The following is an 18902-nucleotide window of genomic DNA, read 5'->3' as shown; positions in this document are numbered from 1 at the left end:
TTCCTTGCTATACCATTGCTCACTTGATCTCTTCTATTGTTATAATTTCTTACATTGCATATAGCAAAAGACAAGGTACATACTTTATATTGTGGCTAGCCCCCCCATATTAAGATGTAAATGATTTGCTCATCAAGCACATTTCTATAAACTAACAATTGGAAATTTATCAACTACCAGGGAGGAATGGTTATGGGAGCAAAGACCAGAGTGGCAGTGGTAACTTAACAGCAGCTTTGTATCTGGTCTGCCCTCTACAAAGCAGAGAAAAATCTGGGTCATTACATTCAGCAGGGAGCTTTGAAACACCTTCCAACTTTTTGCTACGGGATGATAAGTGTCTTTTGACCTAGTTTTGCACTTGAGAAATGCAAGGCTGCCAGGCCATGGAGGCTGTAAGTGTTGGATCTGTGCTTTTATGTTGCTAGAAGGATTCCTAAAGTGTTAGCTTTGTGATTCTTCTCTTTCCAGGAAACAGTAATGTGGTTATGTTTTCTCTCTCTTGCCTGGGAGGCCAATGATCTTTTATACTATTATTTCAGGTTGCATGCAAATTGAAATTGAACAAGGTGGTCTTAAAGTCCCCTCAGCTTTACTAAAATTTAGACAGTCTACTTCCTGACTATAGGCCTTTGATCTCCCTTTTCTTAGAGCATTTACTTTAGAAAACTTGTAATTATAAACCTTTCTCTACCTCTTTGAGATGTAAATTATTTAAAAAAATTAAAAAACAAAAACAAAAAACTGGCCTCTTGCCAGTTTTACAACCCAGGAATGTTTTCATCAAGGACCTGGAAGCCATCTGTTTGAAATGCCAGCCTCAAGGGAAATAGCACTCCTATCTCTCAGGGTTTTTTTTGGAGGGGGTGGTTGGGAGCATAATTTAAGTGGGCACTTTGCTTCAATTTGTAAAACTACCTTCTTTCAAAAAGATAGGACAAAGTTTACTTTTCCTTTAAGTAAAGCCAATCAGCAATGGCCTGTGTTCTCTCTTTTACCCCAGCACTTAAAAATCCCGCCCCCCCACCTTTGTTTCAGCATTATTAGGTAAAGACTGAGTCCTGGTCTCTCTCCCCTATTGCAACAGACTTGAAGAAAAACTTGCTTACCTGTTTAACTTTGTCCATACAATATTTGCTTTGACAAACTATAATTTAAAAATTACTGATGCTGGAAAATGTCTAAGTCTTTCCATTACATTGCTGCTTTGTGATTCAAGCATCCAGAACATGTGCATTTTTCTTTCCAAAGAGGTTTCATTTACTAAGTGTAACATTAGTGTAGCAAACTCCTCTCTATGAGAAGCTAAATCCTCCAAGAGGACAGATAACCACTAGTTCCACAAATTTTGGTTCTAGTGGCTGATCTTCACAATGACATCTCTCGTTTCCCCATAACCAGAAATGCTGCAAAAACACATCTCCTTAAATTAGCGTTCTGCTAGTTTGGTAATCAGGCTCTAGCTTCTCTTTCTTTCCTCATTTCAGGCAAAATGAACTATTTACCACTTCTAAAAAATATTACTTCAATCCATACTATTTGCCTTTGCTTCTGTCACAAGATTTTAGTATAATATTTCCCCTTCTGTTATTAATCTGGAAAGTTATTAAAATGTTTTAAATGAATGTGAGCCATAATAATGCTCTGAATAGCAGGTTTTATGCCCTCTAACTCCCTCTTAACATTTCGTATTCTATCATATTTATCCCTTGTCTAACTGTTTTCTCCACATGGACTGTGAGCTTCTGGAGGGCAGACATGGTTTATTCACTAGTTTATTCTCCAGAGATACAGCTAATACTTGCACATTGAGCAACATTCAACAAATGTTTGCTAAATTGGCAAAATTATTTGTGCTAATTTGTGCTAATATGGTGCAAAGACCAATAGAAAGAAGAGCATAGTAGATCAGGAGAAAAAGCTTCCAGAATAGCCATTTTCACAACTCTAGTTATCTTCATTTTCCTTTTTAACTAAGTTTGCCAAGTCCATTTTGTGAAGGATTTAATATTGAAATAAACACATTACAAGAAAAAAAATAGTTATTTGAACCCATCATTTCCTTAAAGAAAGAAAATGAAAATTTTCTTTCTTAATGCTCTAAGTTTGACCATAAACAAATTCATAGTTAATAATTAATAACCTCTCGTCTCCTCTCCCAAGCTCATTCCATTGACTATTATTATAAACCAGTTTAAATTCTTTGTGGAAGAGTGTAGAGCATATGTATACATATGGACATTGATGATTTCAGTGATAAATGAAAAGGTAGTCTGATTTTTCTCAACTAAAAGAAATGAAAGATACATGCTCAACAGTTTTTTTTTTTAAGCTTTAAAACCTGTGTTCAAATTCTAACATTCACAAGACATTAACATGAAGCTATAATTCTTTTACTGTACCTGTATATGCAAATTGAACAAGGTCCCAGAGAGCATTTGGGTCTATGCCTTCCATCTTGATCTCCTCTTGCTTGGCTTCGCAAACATCACTTGTAAACATGGCAGCAAAATAGTCGGAGACTGAGCTCAGAACAAGCCTGAAAGAGTCACAGGATCTAATTTAGGCCACGAATGTAAGTGTCAACAAGAATGCAGTGCAGAGGACTCTATCTATCTATCTATCTGTCTATCAATCAATCTATCTATCATCTATCTATCTATCTATCTAGCTGCCTATCTATCTATCATCCATTATGTGTATATGTATCCTCTATCCATCTATCTGTTTATCGCCTTATGAATTGTACTTTTAAAATCTGATTTAGGAAATTCTGCTCCAACTTTTGGTCACAGAGCATTGTCTTACATTTTCTTCTATAATTTTTAATACATTTTTTTCTTTCACATCTAGATCTTTCATCCTTTTGCATAGGATTCCAATTTTATTTCTCTCTACATACTCATCCATATTTCATGAAACTACTAAAGAATTTGATTTGTCCCAGTGAATTAATAGAGCCAACTATATTGCAAATTTGTGTCCTGAATGTACAGTGATCTGTCACTGACTTTTTTCTTTTTTTGTTTATTTGCCTATTCTTGTGCCAGTACAATACTTTTGTAATACTATGATTCTAAATAGTCTATAACCAATTAAACAAATCCTCCCTTTTTATTTTTTTCATTTAATTATTAGTGGAGTTTTATTCTTCATATAAAATTTAAAGTAAGCTCTTCAAATAAATTAAGTGGAATTTTAATTAAAAATACACTGAATTTCTGATTTAATTGAGGATAGTTGGTATATTTATTATATAAAGTCATCCAATACAAAAATATAAACTATCTCTCCACATATTCAGAATATCTTGTCTGCTTTTTATTCAAATTTTAACTTTTTGTTCTAAAATTGTCTTGTTTATTCTTTTTTGATTCTTATTTACTTTAGAATTTTGTTGGTATTATGTACAGTAACTTTTTAAAAAATTCTAAAAAATTCTTACTTGTTGATTTTTGTTGGTTTAGAATTCATTAGCTGGAACTTTCATGTATCCATCTTTTATCTAGCACATGTACTGAATTATCTTATTAGTCCTTTTGATTCAACTGCTTTGTCCTCTAGGTAGATTATTATATCATCTGCAAACAATCTCATTTTGACCAATTCCTGTTAATTCTCTATAACTCCTTTTCTTTTGCTTTTCTTTAAACTTCATCCAGGACCTCAGTGTTATGTTAAATGGCAGCTGTGCCAGGGGAAAAAATTTGTGTTATTCTCTACCCTAAACGAGTCACATCTAGGGTCTCCTTTCAGCAGTATGCTTGCTGAAAGTATTGGTGTATAAGCTTTACCAAGTCAGGAAGACTCCTTTAATTTTTAGCTTTGCTAAACAGATTAAAACATGTGGATGCTAAAATTCATAAAATGCCTTTCTTCTGAATCAAAATTATTTTTAGGATTTTTCTATTTAAATCATAAAAGAAATGAACCTGCTATTTTCTTTTCTTGTATTTTCTTAGTTGCCTCTTTAATCAAGATTATACTAGTCTCATAAAATGAGCTGGCAGCTTAAACTCTTTATAATTTTGTATAACAACTTACAGAAGAAAGTAAATAATTTTTCCTTCAAGATGTTCTAGAGCTTACTTGAAGAAAATCTTAGTTGGGCTATTTTGGGAAAAGGTGACATATCAATCCAATTTCAATTTTTGAATAAGCCAAAAGGCTTGTTTATATACTCTTTTTCTTCATCAATTTTTACATTTCACATTTCTCAAGAATTAGCCCATTTGATCCATGTTCTGAAATTTTTAAATGTTTATTATTAATAAAATTATGTTTAGGTTTAATTCTATCATTCTACTCATTTATATATTTTTTATCTGCTCCATTTATTCTTTTGGTTTTATTGTCTTTATTTCATCTCATTCATTTATATTTTAACTACCTCTTTTTCTTACATGTATGTTTGCATTTTTTAAGGTGGTTGCTCTTAAGTAGGGACCAGAATTTTTTCTATAAAGAGCCAGATATTAAGTATTTTAGGTATTAAAAGTCATACATATCCTCTCTATCACGTTTTCCTTTTAAGAAAATTCAGTCAATGGAAAATGTGAAAAGGTATTTTAGCTCATGGTCCCTACAAAACCTACCTGCATGTCAGATGTGGCCCCTGCACTGAAGCTTGCTAATTCTGTCTAGAGATTACAACATTAATTTTTAACTAGTAACAGTCTACCATCAAGTAAAATTATCCTACTTTGTGAACACTGTAAGAACCTTACAGCAGCATAATTTCTTTTACTCCTTCTTGCTCAGTCAAGAATCTTTTTAATGAAGAATATACATGTGAAAGTAAAAAATTATTTTATATATACCCCTTTCTTCACCATTTATGAGGCTCTTTATTTATTTCTATAGAAGCAGGCATCAATCTAGTATCAATACCCTTCAAGAGGAAGAAACGTCTTTAGTATTTTTTGTAGTGCAGGTCTGATGGCAATAAACTCTCCCAGCTTTCATTTACCTGAAAATGTCTTTATTTAGCTACATTGATAATATAAAGTTAGTTTCACTTGATAGAGAATTTTAGATTGAGATAACTTTTTTCTTTTGGAACTAGAAAACTAATATTCTATTATGGTCAAGACTCCATTGTTTCTAATAGAAATCAGTTTTCATTCTTATAATTCTTTCCCTGATTTACTATGTCCTTTATCTCTAATTATTTTATTTTTTTCTCTTTATTTTAGGATTTTAGCAGTTAGACTATTACGCCTTAAGTTACATAAATGTGGTTACTTAGTATTTACTCTTCTTACCATTTTCTGAGCTTCCTGGAGAGGTGGATGGATTTTTTCATCAAATTAGAAAATTATCTGCCAATAATTCCTCATTTTTTCATCCAATTCACTCTCTAACTCTTTCTTGGACACTAAATACATATGTATTTCAATAATTGAGAGCACCTTACAGGTTGTAGAGTGAGTTCAATTTATACTCAATTTTTCTTTTACTCTGTGTTTTATTGCAGATGATTTCTAGTGAGTTGAATTTTTCCAAATCTCTCTTAATTTTCCCTTGCTTTATTTATTATATTCATCTTTTTCTATAGAAATTTTAAATTATTTTTCATAGTTGCTTTAATGGCCTTGTTTCCAGATTGATTTTCATTGACTGATTTTTCTCTTGACTATGGATTACACTCTTCTGCCTATCTCCCATGTGTTGTAAATTTCAGTTGTGAAATGGACATTGTGCCCACCCCTGCCCCCCAAAAAAGTAGAATCTAAGAAGGGAACATTACTCTAGTTTTTAGTTATTTTTATTTTTTATGCCACAGCTATTTGATAGCTTTAAAAAAGTGTACATATTTCAATTTTCTATGATTTATTGTTGTTTCAATGACAATGAAGATTTTTATATACTTTAAAATCCTAGGTGGAAATATGCTTTAAAATGAATGAGTGAAATACTTGACAATATGTTTTTATTCTAAATACATAGAGAATTGTAAAAAAAAAAAAAAAAAACAGAACTGAACTGTAGTTAAGAGGTGTGTTTTAAACAGTTGTTTGAATTAATCCTGAAACTTCTTTCTATTTAAAGTGGATTCAAATTAGAAGTATCAGTATAAGTTTATGATTCATAATATTTTTTAAAATAGAAATACTTGTGTTTTTTGTGCATATGCATATGTATGTACATGTGTATGTATATTTAAGGTTCCTTGGAAAAAGAACAAACCACAGATCTGTAACTGAGGAAGTATAAGATGAGCTTAGACCATCTTCTGTTCCAGAATTTAAGGAAATGTTCAAATAACAGAGACACATTAAAAGAAATAATGTGATGCTTACATCTGTAAGCTAAACAACTTAATAGTAAACTTTGGATGCACTTTTCTTTCTAAGAAAAATGTAAGGCAAAGAAGAGGAGGAAAGATCAATACAAGGCATGGTTTTCGTAATTTTCAAGTCAATATTTTTATATTTTATTCTGCAATTTTATCTGCTATATATTTTATTTCTACATAAGTAGAGGGCATGCTCAATGTTAACTTCAGCAAAGAGAGACAATCCTTTTTTAACTGGAAAAAAAAAAACCCTCAGTATATACTTCATGAATTTAAGAATGCGATTCATGATTTTAACTATTAATGCCTAGGGTGGTAACATGTTAGAAATATTTAAAATTACTTGTTTGCTACACATTTAAGTGGACAATTAGTACCTAAACATGTTAACTCTTTATATTCTCAAAGTTTGACAAAATAATTGATACAGGTATCTTTAAATATTTATTACATACTGACTAGATAAATCAATGTCAAATCAGTTTTATCAAAAGAACTAAATATAACATTGTATGATATGAAAGTAAACTATCATAAACCATATATATATATATATATATATATATATATATACACATGTATCTTTTCTAGAGCATAAGAAATAATATATTGACATAAAGTTAACCAGTTTAATTTTAATCATATAAGGGCTTTATTTAGAACCAGGTTACATCCATGTAGAGGAAAGTATTATGAGACCTATAGAATTCAATCTTAAATAATTACATGAAATCTTCTCTATCGGCTATAAAATACAAAATACTGCTAACTCAATAAGAGAAGTACAGAAGAGTTTATACTGCTTTTAGATTTGGTGACACAACATTTGAATTAGATGTTAAAAGAGGGATGTAATGCATAACAGAAAGTAATATCTTTATAGGTACCTATATATAACTTCTATTAATGCAAGAGAAGCAGGAGTGAAAACTGCATAAGTGAATGCGTGCAACCTCTCTGGAAAAATATCTTATTAAAGTCACTACAAATTTATTTCCTTTCAAAGTTATTAAACTTTTCTAAGTCCTACTCCAGTTTGTTGTGGAGTTTGACCCTGTGGGCTTCCCACACCTTCTTTTTTTTTTTTTTTAGCGGTGCGCAGGCTTCATCACCGCTGTGCCTCTCCCATTGTGGAGCACAGGGGCACGAACCCATGTCCTCTGCATTGGCAGGCGGACCCTCAACCACTGCACCACCAGGGAAGCCCCCCCACACCTTCTTTAAATCCCATTTTAGCTAAGGCAGTGCAGACTTTCTTATACCCAGGCTCTCCTCGGATTCTTTGACTCTCACAGTCTTACTTATTGACACTTTCATTGCCTCCAGGTTTTTTTCTCAGCCTCTAAATTTTTGCCTTAACACTCACTATCAGAATCATCTTTGAGCATGGTCTTAATTATAATTTTATGGTGGTTTTAATCTAACATCTTATCTCAAATGCTTATAGAAACTGCTGACCAGATAGCTCAGGAGCATACCAGTATACCCTCAACTAAACTCAAAGTCTTCCCTGTGAGGTCTTTTTTATTTTTACTTCCTGATTCTAATTGATGCATCACCAACATATTGAATTTTCACAGGAGATATTGTCATCACTTATGTCTTCTGCTTTGTTGCCTATAATCAAATATGACAAAAAATCCATCTTTCCTTTTCTATTGGACTTTGTGGTTTTGGTGGCCAGACCTCTTTTATGAGGCACACCAATGCCCCCAGCACCAGTGATGTTGGCACCTAACTGCTCCCTGTTGCCCCTTCTCTGTAGAATTGTACTTGCTCCAACAAGAGCTCACTTCATGTGCTTCCTGATCCTCTTATCTCATCCCCCAGCTTCCACAACCTCCCCCTACTCTCAACCTGTGGGTGGGCCCAATGATGATGACTAATAGAACCAAGGTATAAAATACTGTCTCTTTTCCTCAGGGTATGACTAACTCTGAAACAAGTCTTGCTCCAGAGCATCTCAGGAGTTCAAGATAAAACAAGGCTGCTGCTGAGACCACATCCTTGATTTGCTCCTTCCTCTGCCCTATCCTGCTCTTCTTCTGAAAACACTCTTTAAATAAATCCTGCATACCTGAACTCTGGTCTCCAGCTCTATGTCCAGGGATCCTGATTTATGTCACTGTTCAAAATATTTCTCAGTTCATCTCTTTTTCTATGTTTATATAGTTCTCATTTCATGCCTGGGTTAACTACAACAGCTTCTTAGATCATTAACTAGTTTTTGCTGTGCCCATCTTTTGTACATTTTAAAGCTGTACCATTTTTCAGAGCTGTCTTTGTAAATTATGACAAGCAGTCTATCATAGTTGTTAATGCATTACTTCTGTAGCCAGACTGCCTGGGTTTGAATTTATTTCCACCACTTATTAAATGTATAATTTGGGTGAATGCCTTAATTTCTCTATATTGTATTCTATAAGAAAAAAGTGGGGAAAACAATTTTATTCCTTTTCAGGGCAAAATGGATCAATATACACAAAACACTTCAAACATGGCTTGGCACATAGTCAACATAGTGAGTGTTAACTAGTATTATTAATTATTATTATTTTTATTATTACTATTGAATTGATTATGTTACTCCTCTCTCCAAGAACCTACATGAACTTTTAATTATACACATCATTTCAAATACAAACTTCTCTATGGGATTTCAACCACTATCTATCATAACCACTTTTGTCCTACTTTTATGGCTTAATTTCCTAGTATTTACAATACAAATTGCTCCACTTTCACTAAGCTGGTACCTTATAATTTCCACAGCCAAAAATTCTTTATTTCTCTCTTTCCCATACAATTCTTACTATCTAAAATAGTATACTTGTTCTTTTTCACTAGGTTGAACTCAAACACAATTTCTCTAAAAATATTTTCATAATACTCTGTCATATATTATTTGTTTCCTTGTTTGATTATCTCTTGCACTTGGAATCAAAACTATAAATTTCAGTTATAGTTACTTACAGTATAATAATTTCCATAATTGTCCTATGGGTTCTTTTTTCCTCCTCAAGATAATTGGAAGCTTCATGAGGAAAATTATCATGCTTTATAATCCTCTTGCATCACCAATAGAGCATAGACCAATGCTACAATACGCTTTATAAACATTTATTTTAATTAATGCAAGGAAAGATGCTTCATGACTGCTGAATATTCATAGTGGGTATAAAGAGGATATTAAAATGATGTCAAATTGATGGGGAAAAAAGCAAAGCAAAATATTTCAGATTCTCTTTTCTCCTCCCCAGCCCAGTTTTATTGAGATATTATTAACACATAACATGTGAATTTGATACATATATATAGTGAAATGATTACAGCAATATTTTTATGATTGTTATATCCTATTGATGGATTGATTGTTTTATATTATATAATGACCATGTTTGTCTCTTGTTACCATTTTTGACTTAAAGTTTACTTTTTCTGAGATAACTATAGTTACCCCTGCTCTCTTTTTGTTTTCATTTGCTTGGAATAACTTTTTCCATCCCTCCACTTTGACATGATGTGCGTCCTTAAAGCTGAAGTGAGTCTCTTGTAGGCAGAATGTAGTTGGGTCTTATTTTTTAAGCTGTTCAGCCAACGCTATGTCTTTTGATTGAAGAATTTATTCCAATTACATTTAGAGTAGTTATCGATAGGTAAGGACTTGTGATGTCATCTTATTGTTTTCTGGCTGTTTTGCAGGTCCCTTGTTCCTTTCTTCCAGTTTTGCTATCTTTCTTTGGGAGCAGATAATTTTCTATAGTGTTATGCTTTCATTCCCCTCTTTTTTCCTTTTGTGGTTACCATGAGACTTACATAAAACATCCTATAAAAAAATAAATCTATTTTATGCTGATAACAATTTCAATTGCATACAAAAACTTTAACCTTTTACTTCCACTCCTCCCAGTATTTTGTTTTGATGTCACAATTTACCTATTGCTATACTGTGTATCCATTAACAAATTACTATTTTTATTTTTAACACTTTTGTCCTCTAACCTCTGTACTAAAGTGATTAACACACAACCACATTACAGTATTAGATTATTCTTGTGGCTGGCTTAGCACTAGGGTAAGCCTGGAGCAGAGACCACCAGAGTCAGCCTGTAAACTGGGAACTTGGGGGCCAGTCTGAGGGTTTGTTCTGACAAAGCAAGTCTGGTGCTGAGAAAGCAGAGAGTCTGGATCCATGGGAACCAACCAAGACTTTGTGTCCACAGGGGCAGGTCTGGAACTGGGGTGAACTGAGAAAGTGGAGATATGGGGCCTGGCCTGACACTAGAATGGATCAAACCCTGGGTCTCTAGTAGTTGGTTTGGTTGGGCCCAGCCAGAAGCCTAGGTTCAAGGAACCCCCTTGTAATCTGGGGTGAATGGCAGATTGGCATCCTGTGTCCATAGGAGCCCTTCTAGAGCCTAGTGCCATGGGTGATGCCTGGAGCTGTGGGAGTTGCCTGGAGTTACTGAAACCAACAGGCACTGGGACATGTTTTTTTTTTTTTTTCCTGAAGCTTGTACAGAACGGTTATAAACTACGAAGCTGATTGAGAGATTTAGGTGGATGTTGGATTTAATATAATGGAAAAATGAATTATTCCTCTCCCATCAAAGAATATCTATAAATAAACTTTCCACCAGTAGAGAGAAACACTACTACTTGCCTACTCCTGAGTATTAACATCTAAGTTACTTCTAAAGTAATTTCTTTTTACTCTATTAAATATGTTTCTAAATACATCAATTCCCACTTTTAGCCTCACCTATTTCCTTGATACTTGTGCTCAGTAAAGAACATTAAAATAATAAATGTATTTTGAAATAATTAAATTCATTGTCAAACATGCACAAAAATGAAAACGGAATATGATGCCTCCTGAAATGCCCAGTATTTTGGTCTAAAGAGAAAATCTGTTTTGTCCCCATCACATATCATTTTAATTTTCATTAAGTATTTATTTGATCATGAAATGTTCATAATAAGAAGTTCAAAGACTTTATATGTTTATACATTAAAAATAATTCCAACACCTCTTTTATCCTGCCCAGCAACACTGCTCCCAGGAAAAAAAAAAACTTTATTGACTGTAGGTTGTATATGCTTCTACACTGTTTCTATGCACATAAAATTATAAGTAACATTATTTCCAACTCAGAGGATGTTAGCTATTTGAGATTTTGTCATTTATTTCTATCCACTGCACTTACTCTTAATAATGGCTAAAGGGAGAAAAAACTTTCAATAGCTTAACCATGTTTCATTATATATCTGTGCATTATGAGAGAGTAAGCCATGAAAACTCCTTAATTTTTTACTATTGAAGATTTGACTGTCCAAATTATTAATATTGATCTTGCCAGTCTAATTTTCAGCATCTGACATCCTTTATTACAGGCAGCCTACCTATCAAAATTCCTGTATTTAGTATTCACGGTTTTATATTCAAGTGTTTTGGTTCACTTATTGCTAATCAGTTATTCTGGGCCATTTATGAGAAGTCTATATTTATTTTCGAATTTCTCTGAGAAACTGAAACACAGATAAAATCAAAAGTTTCATTATTTTTCATGGTGAAAATGTATTAATGTGTCATCTTAAGTATTGTTAGCCTTTCAGAATTAACCTACTTAAAAATATGCCTAATAATAACTTAAGGTACCTATACAGAAATGGCATTTCATAAATAAATTGATAGTTGTGACCTACATCACGTTAAAAATATATATACAATATAGTCATCACATAAACTAAAGGTTTTATGGAGAGCCCTTTAATGGTCATAATCTGTTAAATTAAATAAGAATTGATTTGAGAGTTTCAAATGACAAGATAATTAATATGAAAATAAATATACATGATCTTTATGAATGACTGTTTATGACATTAGCTTGCAGTGTATTTACTGGAAGAGCAGGAGATCTTAATGCAAATTATTTCTTTTTTCATTATTTGAACTTATTTTAACAGTCCTATATTTTTCACTGCTAATGAGTGCAACATCATATATATTTTGCCCAAGGACGATACTCAACTGTGTTAATCAAAATGTAACAGCATGACTTAAAAATCCATTCATTACTATTACTAAGATGATTATTTGTTTAAAACAAAGATCTAATTTTGCATTAATTACAGTTATTTCATTTTGCAAAAGTATAAATAAGGAGGTGCAACATATTTCCAATTATTGAAAACAGTGCTTGCTTTTTTCAGGTGTCCCATAAATATTTTCTCACATATTTGTTAAAATATGTTTAACTTAGAAATATAAGTATGTAATTTACTTGTTAAAAAGATAGTACTTAAGTTTTAAACCATGGGGTAAGAAAATATGAATCCTTGTTTAAATAAATTTAGTGGAGAGTACAATTTTTCTTATTTTAAGAAAAACATAATTAATATTTAATTGATGATATTTAATTTAATATCTGCTAAATATACAAAATATTTAAATGTTTAGAATAATATGTATATAAATAATACATTGCTCAGGTATTTTAGAGTAATCTAAACCAAGAAACAAATTTATGTCTTAGTCATATGGGTTATTGCAAAATAAATGCATAATTAAATACATTATTTACAAAATAATATTAACAATCTAGATAAGAGTAATAAACAATGTAGAATATAATTAATATGGGGGAATTCAAATGAGAAATACTAAGTTATTACCAATAAAGCCAATAAAATAAGATTATACAAATTATATAAAGTTTTGTTCTTTAAAAAAAAATTAATAAGCATTTGATGTGTTAACATACTTTTGAGTTGAGTCCCTCTATCTTCTTAAACAAATATATAATTATATATAAGTTAAATAAAATATAATTATTTAACTAATGTGCAATTTAAATGAAATAAACTTAACTACATCCTCAAATTAAAATATCTCTTACTATAGAATTTTTATCTAGATGCTATTTTGATGATAGCTCAGAATAATTTGCATATTTGCCATATATATTACAATATTGAATGTCTCCATAATAATGACAATGTAACTGCTCTCTTGCTAATGATAATGCAATTTCACAGAAGTGCTTGAAAAATAAGTGCAAATATTATATCATTAGAATTTTTGCCATAGTTAGCTGACAGATTGAACCCCATATGACTTACATGAGTTAGTTAATGTCAAATGTTCTTTCCTATGCATTTCTAGTGTATTGCTTTAAAGTTAATGTCCACATTTTAACATTGCTATTGTAATAAAAATATAGCCTTATTTTTCTGGAATCCTTATTTTCTAGAATCCACATTTAGGTCCATATATATTATCTAGATAATATAATTTAATTTAAAAAATATAGGGGAAATGGGTACATTGAAAACATTTGTTATACAATTAATTAAATGGCATACAACAAGGTAGTCTAAGGTAATTTGCCCATATGTTCAACTATTTAAAATAATAAGTATCAAAAAATTAAATTAAAATTTTTTTACCTAAAATTTCAAAAATTAAATAGAAAAGCTGAATAAAAAATCAACATCAAGCTTAATGAAGTTTCAGAAGTAAACTGATATCATATCAATATGATACAAAATAATCAGATATCTAGTTCATGTATCTTAGAATTATCAATCATAAATACATAAGGGATGTTTGAAAGTATATTAACCTTTAAATATATTGAGCCTTATGAATAATATTAGTATGTCACAAATTAAAGAATTTTTAATCAATGTAAAATAAAGATGTCACTATGAAATAGGTTGACTTTCCTATTTGAAATAAATAATGTATGCCCAAGATAACCTGCCTTCCTTTCAATTTTGACAGAAAAGCATATCTCATTTCAGACTTTAGGTACATCCTCCTAAGTTAAAATTGATTTCCAATTAGTATGATTGTGAATCAATAAAATGAAGTATTTTTCAACCCTTATTAGAACTTTTATTTTTGAATTATTTATATTTGCTTTACTTCTTAAAAAGATGACTTAAAATGGCATTATAACTCTCCACAAAAGGAAATAAACAAGAGTAAAAGAAAAATACCCAAGCTTTCTTAGAAATGTGGATTCTTAATTTTCTAGTTGCAGAATATTTTGCAATCTACATAACAGACAATCATTCTAAACATATGAATGCATATTTCCAAAAAAGACAGATTACTATACCTATGTGCAGGTATCTTTCGGTTCCCAACAATCAGGATAACATCACAGAGTTGCTGTTGTTTCAAGTAACTTTCCATTTTTCTGAAGGTTTGCTCAGCATGATGCACAGCCTGATAGAATTCTTCAGAGCTACTGGAGTCCACATCACTTTGAGGTGTCAGAGAATGGCTAGTTGCTGAGAGCCTGAAAACCATACACAAAAAGAAGAGGTTTAGAAAGTGCCACCAACTGTCCAGAACTATATACAGAATTTTAGAATTTTATAGGAAAAATCAATACATCTCTCCTTATGTTCATTATTAATATATCAGAAAAATGCATTCGGTGTTAAATGATTTGTTCTAAGAAGCAGTAAATGAATTGTAATTTTTTTCTCATCCTAAAGAGATTTAAAAGATAGGTTATTTGTATTTATTAAGACAGTAAATTAGTAAACTTGAAAAACATCACAGAAATGGTAAATTACAAACATGCCTATTCTAAAATTTATTACTAATAAAATGTTAATTTAATCAATTTGACATTGAGGTAGACCATCTAATTATATTATTCTAAATTACTATTCTTGTGAGGTTGTAGTAAATGTTGCCTTACAGAAGTAGGCAATTTTCATTGTGAGGAATTATAAAACATGGTTTGTAAAAAAGATTGACAAAAATTTTAAAGTAAGTTGTTTCACATTCTATATCCAACTGATTAAACAAAAACATACAGAATGTATTAGCTCACTATTAATATATACTTAATCATATATATATATATATATATATATATATACATACATATGTATATATATGTAAAATACTTTAGGATTTCACAATGTCCATGATACTTAAGTTTGGTTACTACATATATTAATATCATAGACTGTTTCACAATGAAGACTTTAAGATACCATATTTCATATCAAGAAGACTCTCAATATACTTAAATGCATGATAGGCTCAGCAGACCCAATCAAGTGCTCTGATAATAAATCCTTAAAACAACTTACAAATGAAAATTTATTAAGTACATAACAATAATAATGAAGTAAATGACTTATTTCAAGATAAGTAGTAACATGGAGAATTTTGCTTCCAATTACAATGCAATAACATACTGCTGACTAAACCCCTCACCAAGGACACCAGAAAAAATTACATGTAATATCAAAATAACTATTGGAATATACTTATAGTTACTAAGGACCTGAAAGAACAAGATCCCAGAAATAAGCTAAACTCATGGAAGTCAGCTCAAAATTCTACACAGCTTTTTCTTTCCTCCTCAAGGTTTCTACCAACTGTAAGCAGCATATTCTGAGAAGCTCAGAAGCTAATAATGTGGCAACTAAGAAGAACTTCTGGTGGTACCATGGGGCTTGGGGGAGGAATGGTTATTGGAATTATAGGCCTCAAATATAGTCAGAACTTGAGGGCAAATGAGGGGACATAAGGAAGGAAAGTTCAAGTAAGGCCGCTATTTTGTGCCACTTTTCCCATAGTGGTATTTGCTTATTCCTAAACATGCTAGACAAGCAGAAAATAGTTTAGGTGAAGTTGAGAAGTTAAACAGAGTTTGAAAGATAAAAATTTGAATTTAAGGACCAGCAAAGACAGGGGACTGTGGTATAAAAATGGGCTTTCAACTGAACTCCCTGAAGAACTATATCTTAGAGATCAGGGAAAGTGGAAATAGACAAGATAATACAAAGGGTGAAACCTAGATTTAAATCAATGAGATCTCTAATTGCATTAAATTGATCTAATGTAAATGCCAGCAGTCAAAATAAACCCTCTTTAGAAAGAGTTAACTTCATCCAGACTCTATTATTTCATTCATATATATATATAAATACTTGACATTAAAGAAAAAAATAGCAGGCCTATAGAGAAAGAAGACATAGGGAGAAAAACAGATATTAGAAACATGCTCCCAGGTGCTTCAGATATCTTTAAATGGATGGATCCATAGTTGGTTATTCAGTAGGTGTAAAAATAATTGTCATTAATATGTTTTAATATATATGACAAGCTGGAGGATTTCACAGAATATTAGGCTCTATAAAGATAAAATGGAAATAAATAAGGAAATTGAATTAATGATTTTGGTAAATGCACTGAGCTGGTAGATTGAATGCAAATGAAGAACATAGTGATTTGAAAAATAAGTAGAAAACATTTAAACTAAAATATTGAGATAAAAAGATAAAAAACAATAGTTTGGAAAACAAATGAAACATGGTAAGAAATTATAAGATTCATGCAATTGTAGTCTAAAAAGAAGGGGAGAGACATGATGGGGCAAAGGCCATCTGAAGAAATAATGGCCAAGAGTTTTTGAAAATGTGTTAAAGACATCAAGACACAGATTCAAGATTCACTATACACCCCATGATAAAACAAAGAAAACTACACACCACAGTAAAGTCAATGAAAAACTAAAAAGAAAATAAAAAGACTTCCACCAGAGAACAGAAAAAGTGATCATTCTCCCAATTCTTTTAATGAGGCAAATATAATGTTGATACAAAACCTAAAAAGGATGTTACAAGGAAGGAAAATTAATGGCCATTGTCTCTCCTAAATATATTTATAAAAATCATAGGCAAAATATTAGTAACCAAATACCTTATTAAGAATGTTGTAGCTTGGGAAATTTTATTGGGAAAAAAAATTAGTATACTTTATTTTCAAGTCACTCAAGTTATGATGGGTGCAATATTAGAGCAAATAGTGAAAAATAGAATATATTTCACTTTCAGTTTTGGAGCTTGGTGAGACCAAGACATCAGATGAAACAGGGCATAGAATTTGACAGGATTTATTCAAAGTCAAAAAGCTAATTGCTGTCAAGATAGCCTTCTTTTACATAATCTAGGTACATTAACAAATCTTGATTATGACATAGACATGGTCTTTTTCTGAAGAATTTGAAAATAATTTGAGAATAAGTCTTAAAAGAACAGAGAGCTGGAAACTAGCCTCAAAAATAATTCTTTTTAGAGTTCATGCTCATGCCTAGATTTTGTACCTAAAATTTCTCATGTTTTGTTTCTTCATATTATATATGAAAACGATTCACTTCTCTTGAAAGTTAGTTAATCTGCCAGGGTAATAGTTTTGTTGGTTTGTCTCTATTTTCTCCTTATAAAGTCACTGTCACAGTGCTTACATGTTTCCTTATAAATAATTTCCTGATCTCAGAACTGAGTAGGTTTTGTTGCTCTTGAACTTTTGTTCAGGATCTAAAAAGATGTTTCAGGATGTGTATGATTTTAAAGTTAAAGTTCATTGTGTAATTAAGACTCATCATATATCTAAGCTTATTATTTTAACAAATGTTTAAAATTTTAGGAAATAGAGATCATATCTTTATAATGTTTCCTATAAGTATTAAGAAAGAACCTGACATTGGATTATTTCTGTTATTGTCTAACTTTTATTTCTTCAGCTTAAAGAAACTTTATAATCTCTTTCCAATATGAGAGTCTCTCAGATGTTTCGGTCTCACATTGTAACTTTTTTTTTTTTTTTTTTTTGCGGTATGCGGGCCTCTCACCATTGTGGCCTCTCCCGTTGTGGAGCACAGGCTCCAGACATGCAGGCTCAGCAACCATGACTCATGGGCACAGCTGCTCCATGGCATGTGGGATCTTCCCAGACCGGGGCACAAACCTGTGTCCCCTGCATTGGCAGGTGGACTGTCAACCACTGCATCACCCAGGAAGCCCTGACATTGTAACTTTTATCCTTATTGTGACCCAACAATATAAAGCTTCTAGTTTTAATAAAGACAGTTTTAAAAGTCCAATGTGACTTCTTCCCATCAGAATTTAAAGATACTAAAGATTTCCCCAACCTAAGATATGTAAAGCAGTAAAACGAAGAAAAATTTTTCTTGACCTTGTGAAAAGAAATATGTCAGGATGACTGAGATGTGACCTGAGAGCCTGCACATTTGCTGCTCATGTGAGGCTTCTGCTGAACCCTGTAAATTAAAGCTGATAAGTAATTGCTGAGAACTAGACTTTGTCTAGCCTAACAAAACATAACTTTCCCTAGTAACAAATGAGATGCATTCCATAAATCAATCATATGTAAAGAAAGATTTTCCCTCCAATCCAAATTCTTGGTGAACAACTTGTGTAAGCCTGCATTAACTTCCCACTTTTTCCTATTAAAAACCCTTGCCCATTTTCTTCTGATGGGACACCATTCTGATTTTCTCCAGAAACTTTGATCCTTGAATTGCAATTCTAAGACCCCCATATAAACTACCTCTTTGCCTTTTTATAGTTTGCAGTCCTTTCAGCTGACATTTTTGGTGTCAGAAGTGGGATGCAAAATGCTCTTCCCCTCATCTCTGAAGCTGATGTAGATCTGAGCAAGGTACCTGTGTGAGTCCTTTGTGCTCTGTCACATCCTTTGCTGCTCTGGACCTGGGTCATAAGTCCCCTTGGTCCAGAACCTCCTTCCTTGGTTGAGGTTTAGATC

At 31.8% G+C, this 18902-nt stretch overlaps 1 protein-coding gene across 2 annotated transcripts in view; it reads right to left on the bottom strand.

The window, feature by feature from the left end:
• The window catches only part of KLHL1 (kelch like family member 1), a 382458-nt gene that overhangs the window by 221375 nt on the left and 142181 nt on the right, over positions 1–18902 (bottom strand). Inside the window, exons 2-3 of one of the 2 annotated variants that reach the window (XM_059996028.1) lie at positions 14425–14607; positions 2403–2539 (exon numbers count right to left, since the gene is read on the bottom strand). In XM_059996028.1, the coding sequence (XP_059852011.1) occupies positions 2403–2539; positions 14425–14607 (320 nt within the window). The remainder of the gene's footprint in view (positions 1–2402; positions 2540–14424; positions 14608–18902) is intronic. The other variant, XM_059996029.1, reaches the window with a different exon arrangement.

The sequence above is a fragment of the Delphinus delphis genome, chromosome 18 (assembly GCF_949987515.2).
Source record: "Delphinus delphis chromosome 18, mDelDel1.2, whole genome shotgun sequence".
NCBI classification, from domain to species: Eukaryota; Metazoa; Chordata; class Mammalia; order Artiodactyla; family Delphinidae; genus Delphinus; species Delphinus delphis.
Note: the sequence above shows the minus strand (reverse complement) of the source record. Positions and strands in the feature narration are given on the sequence as shown.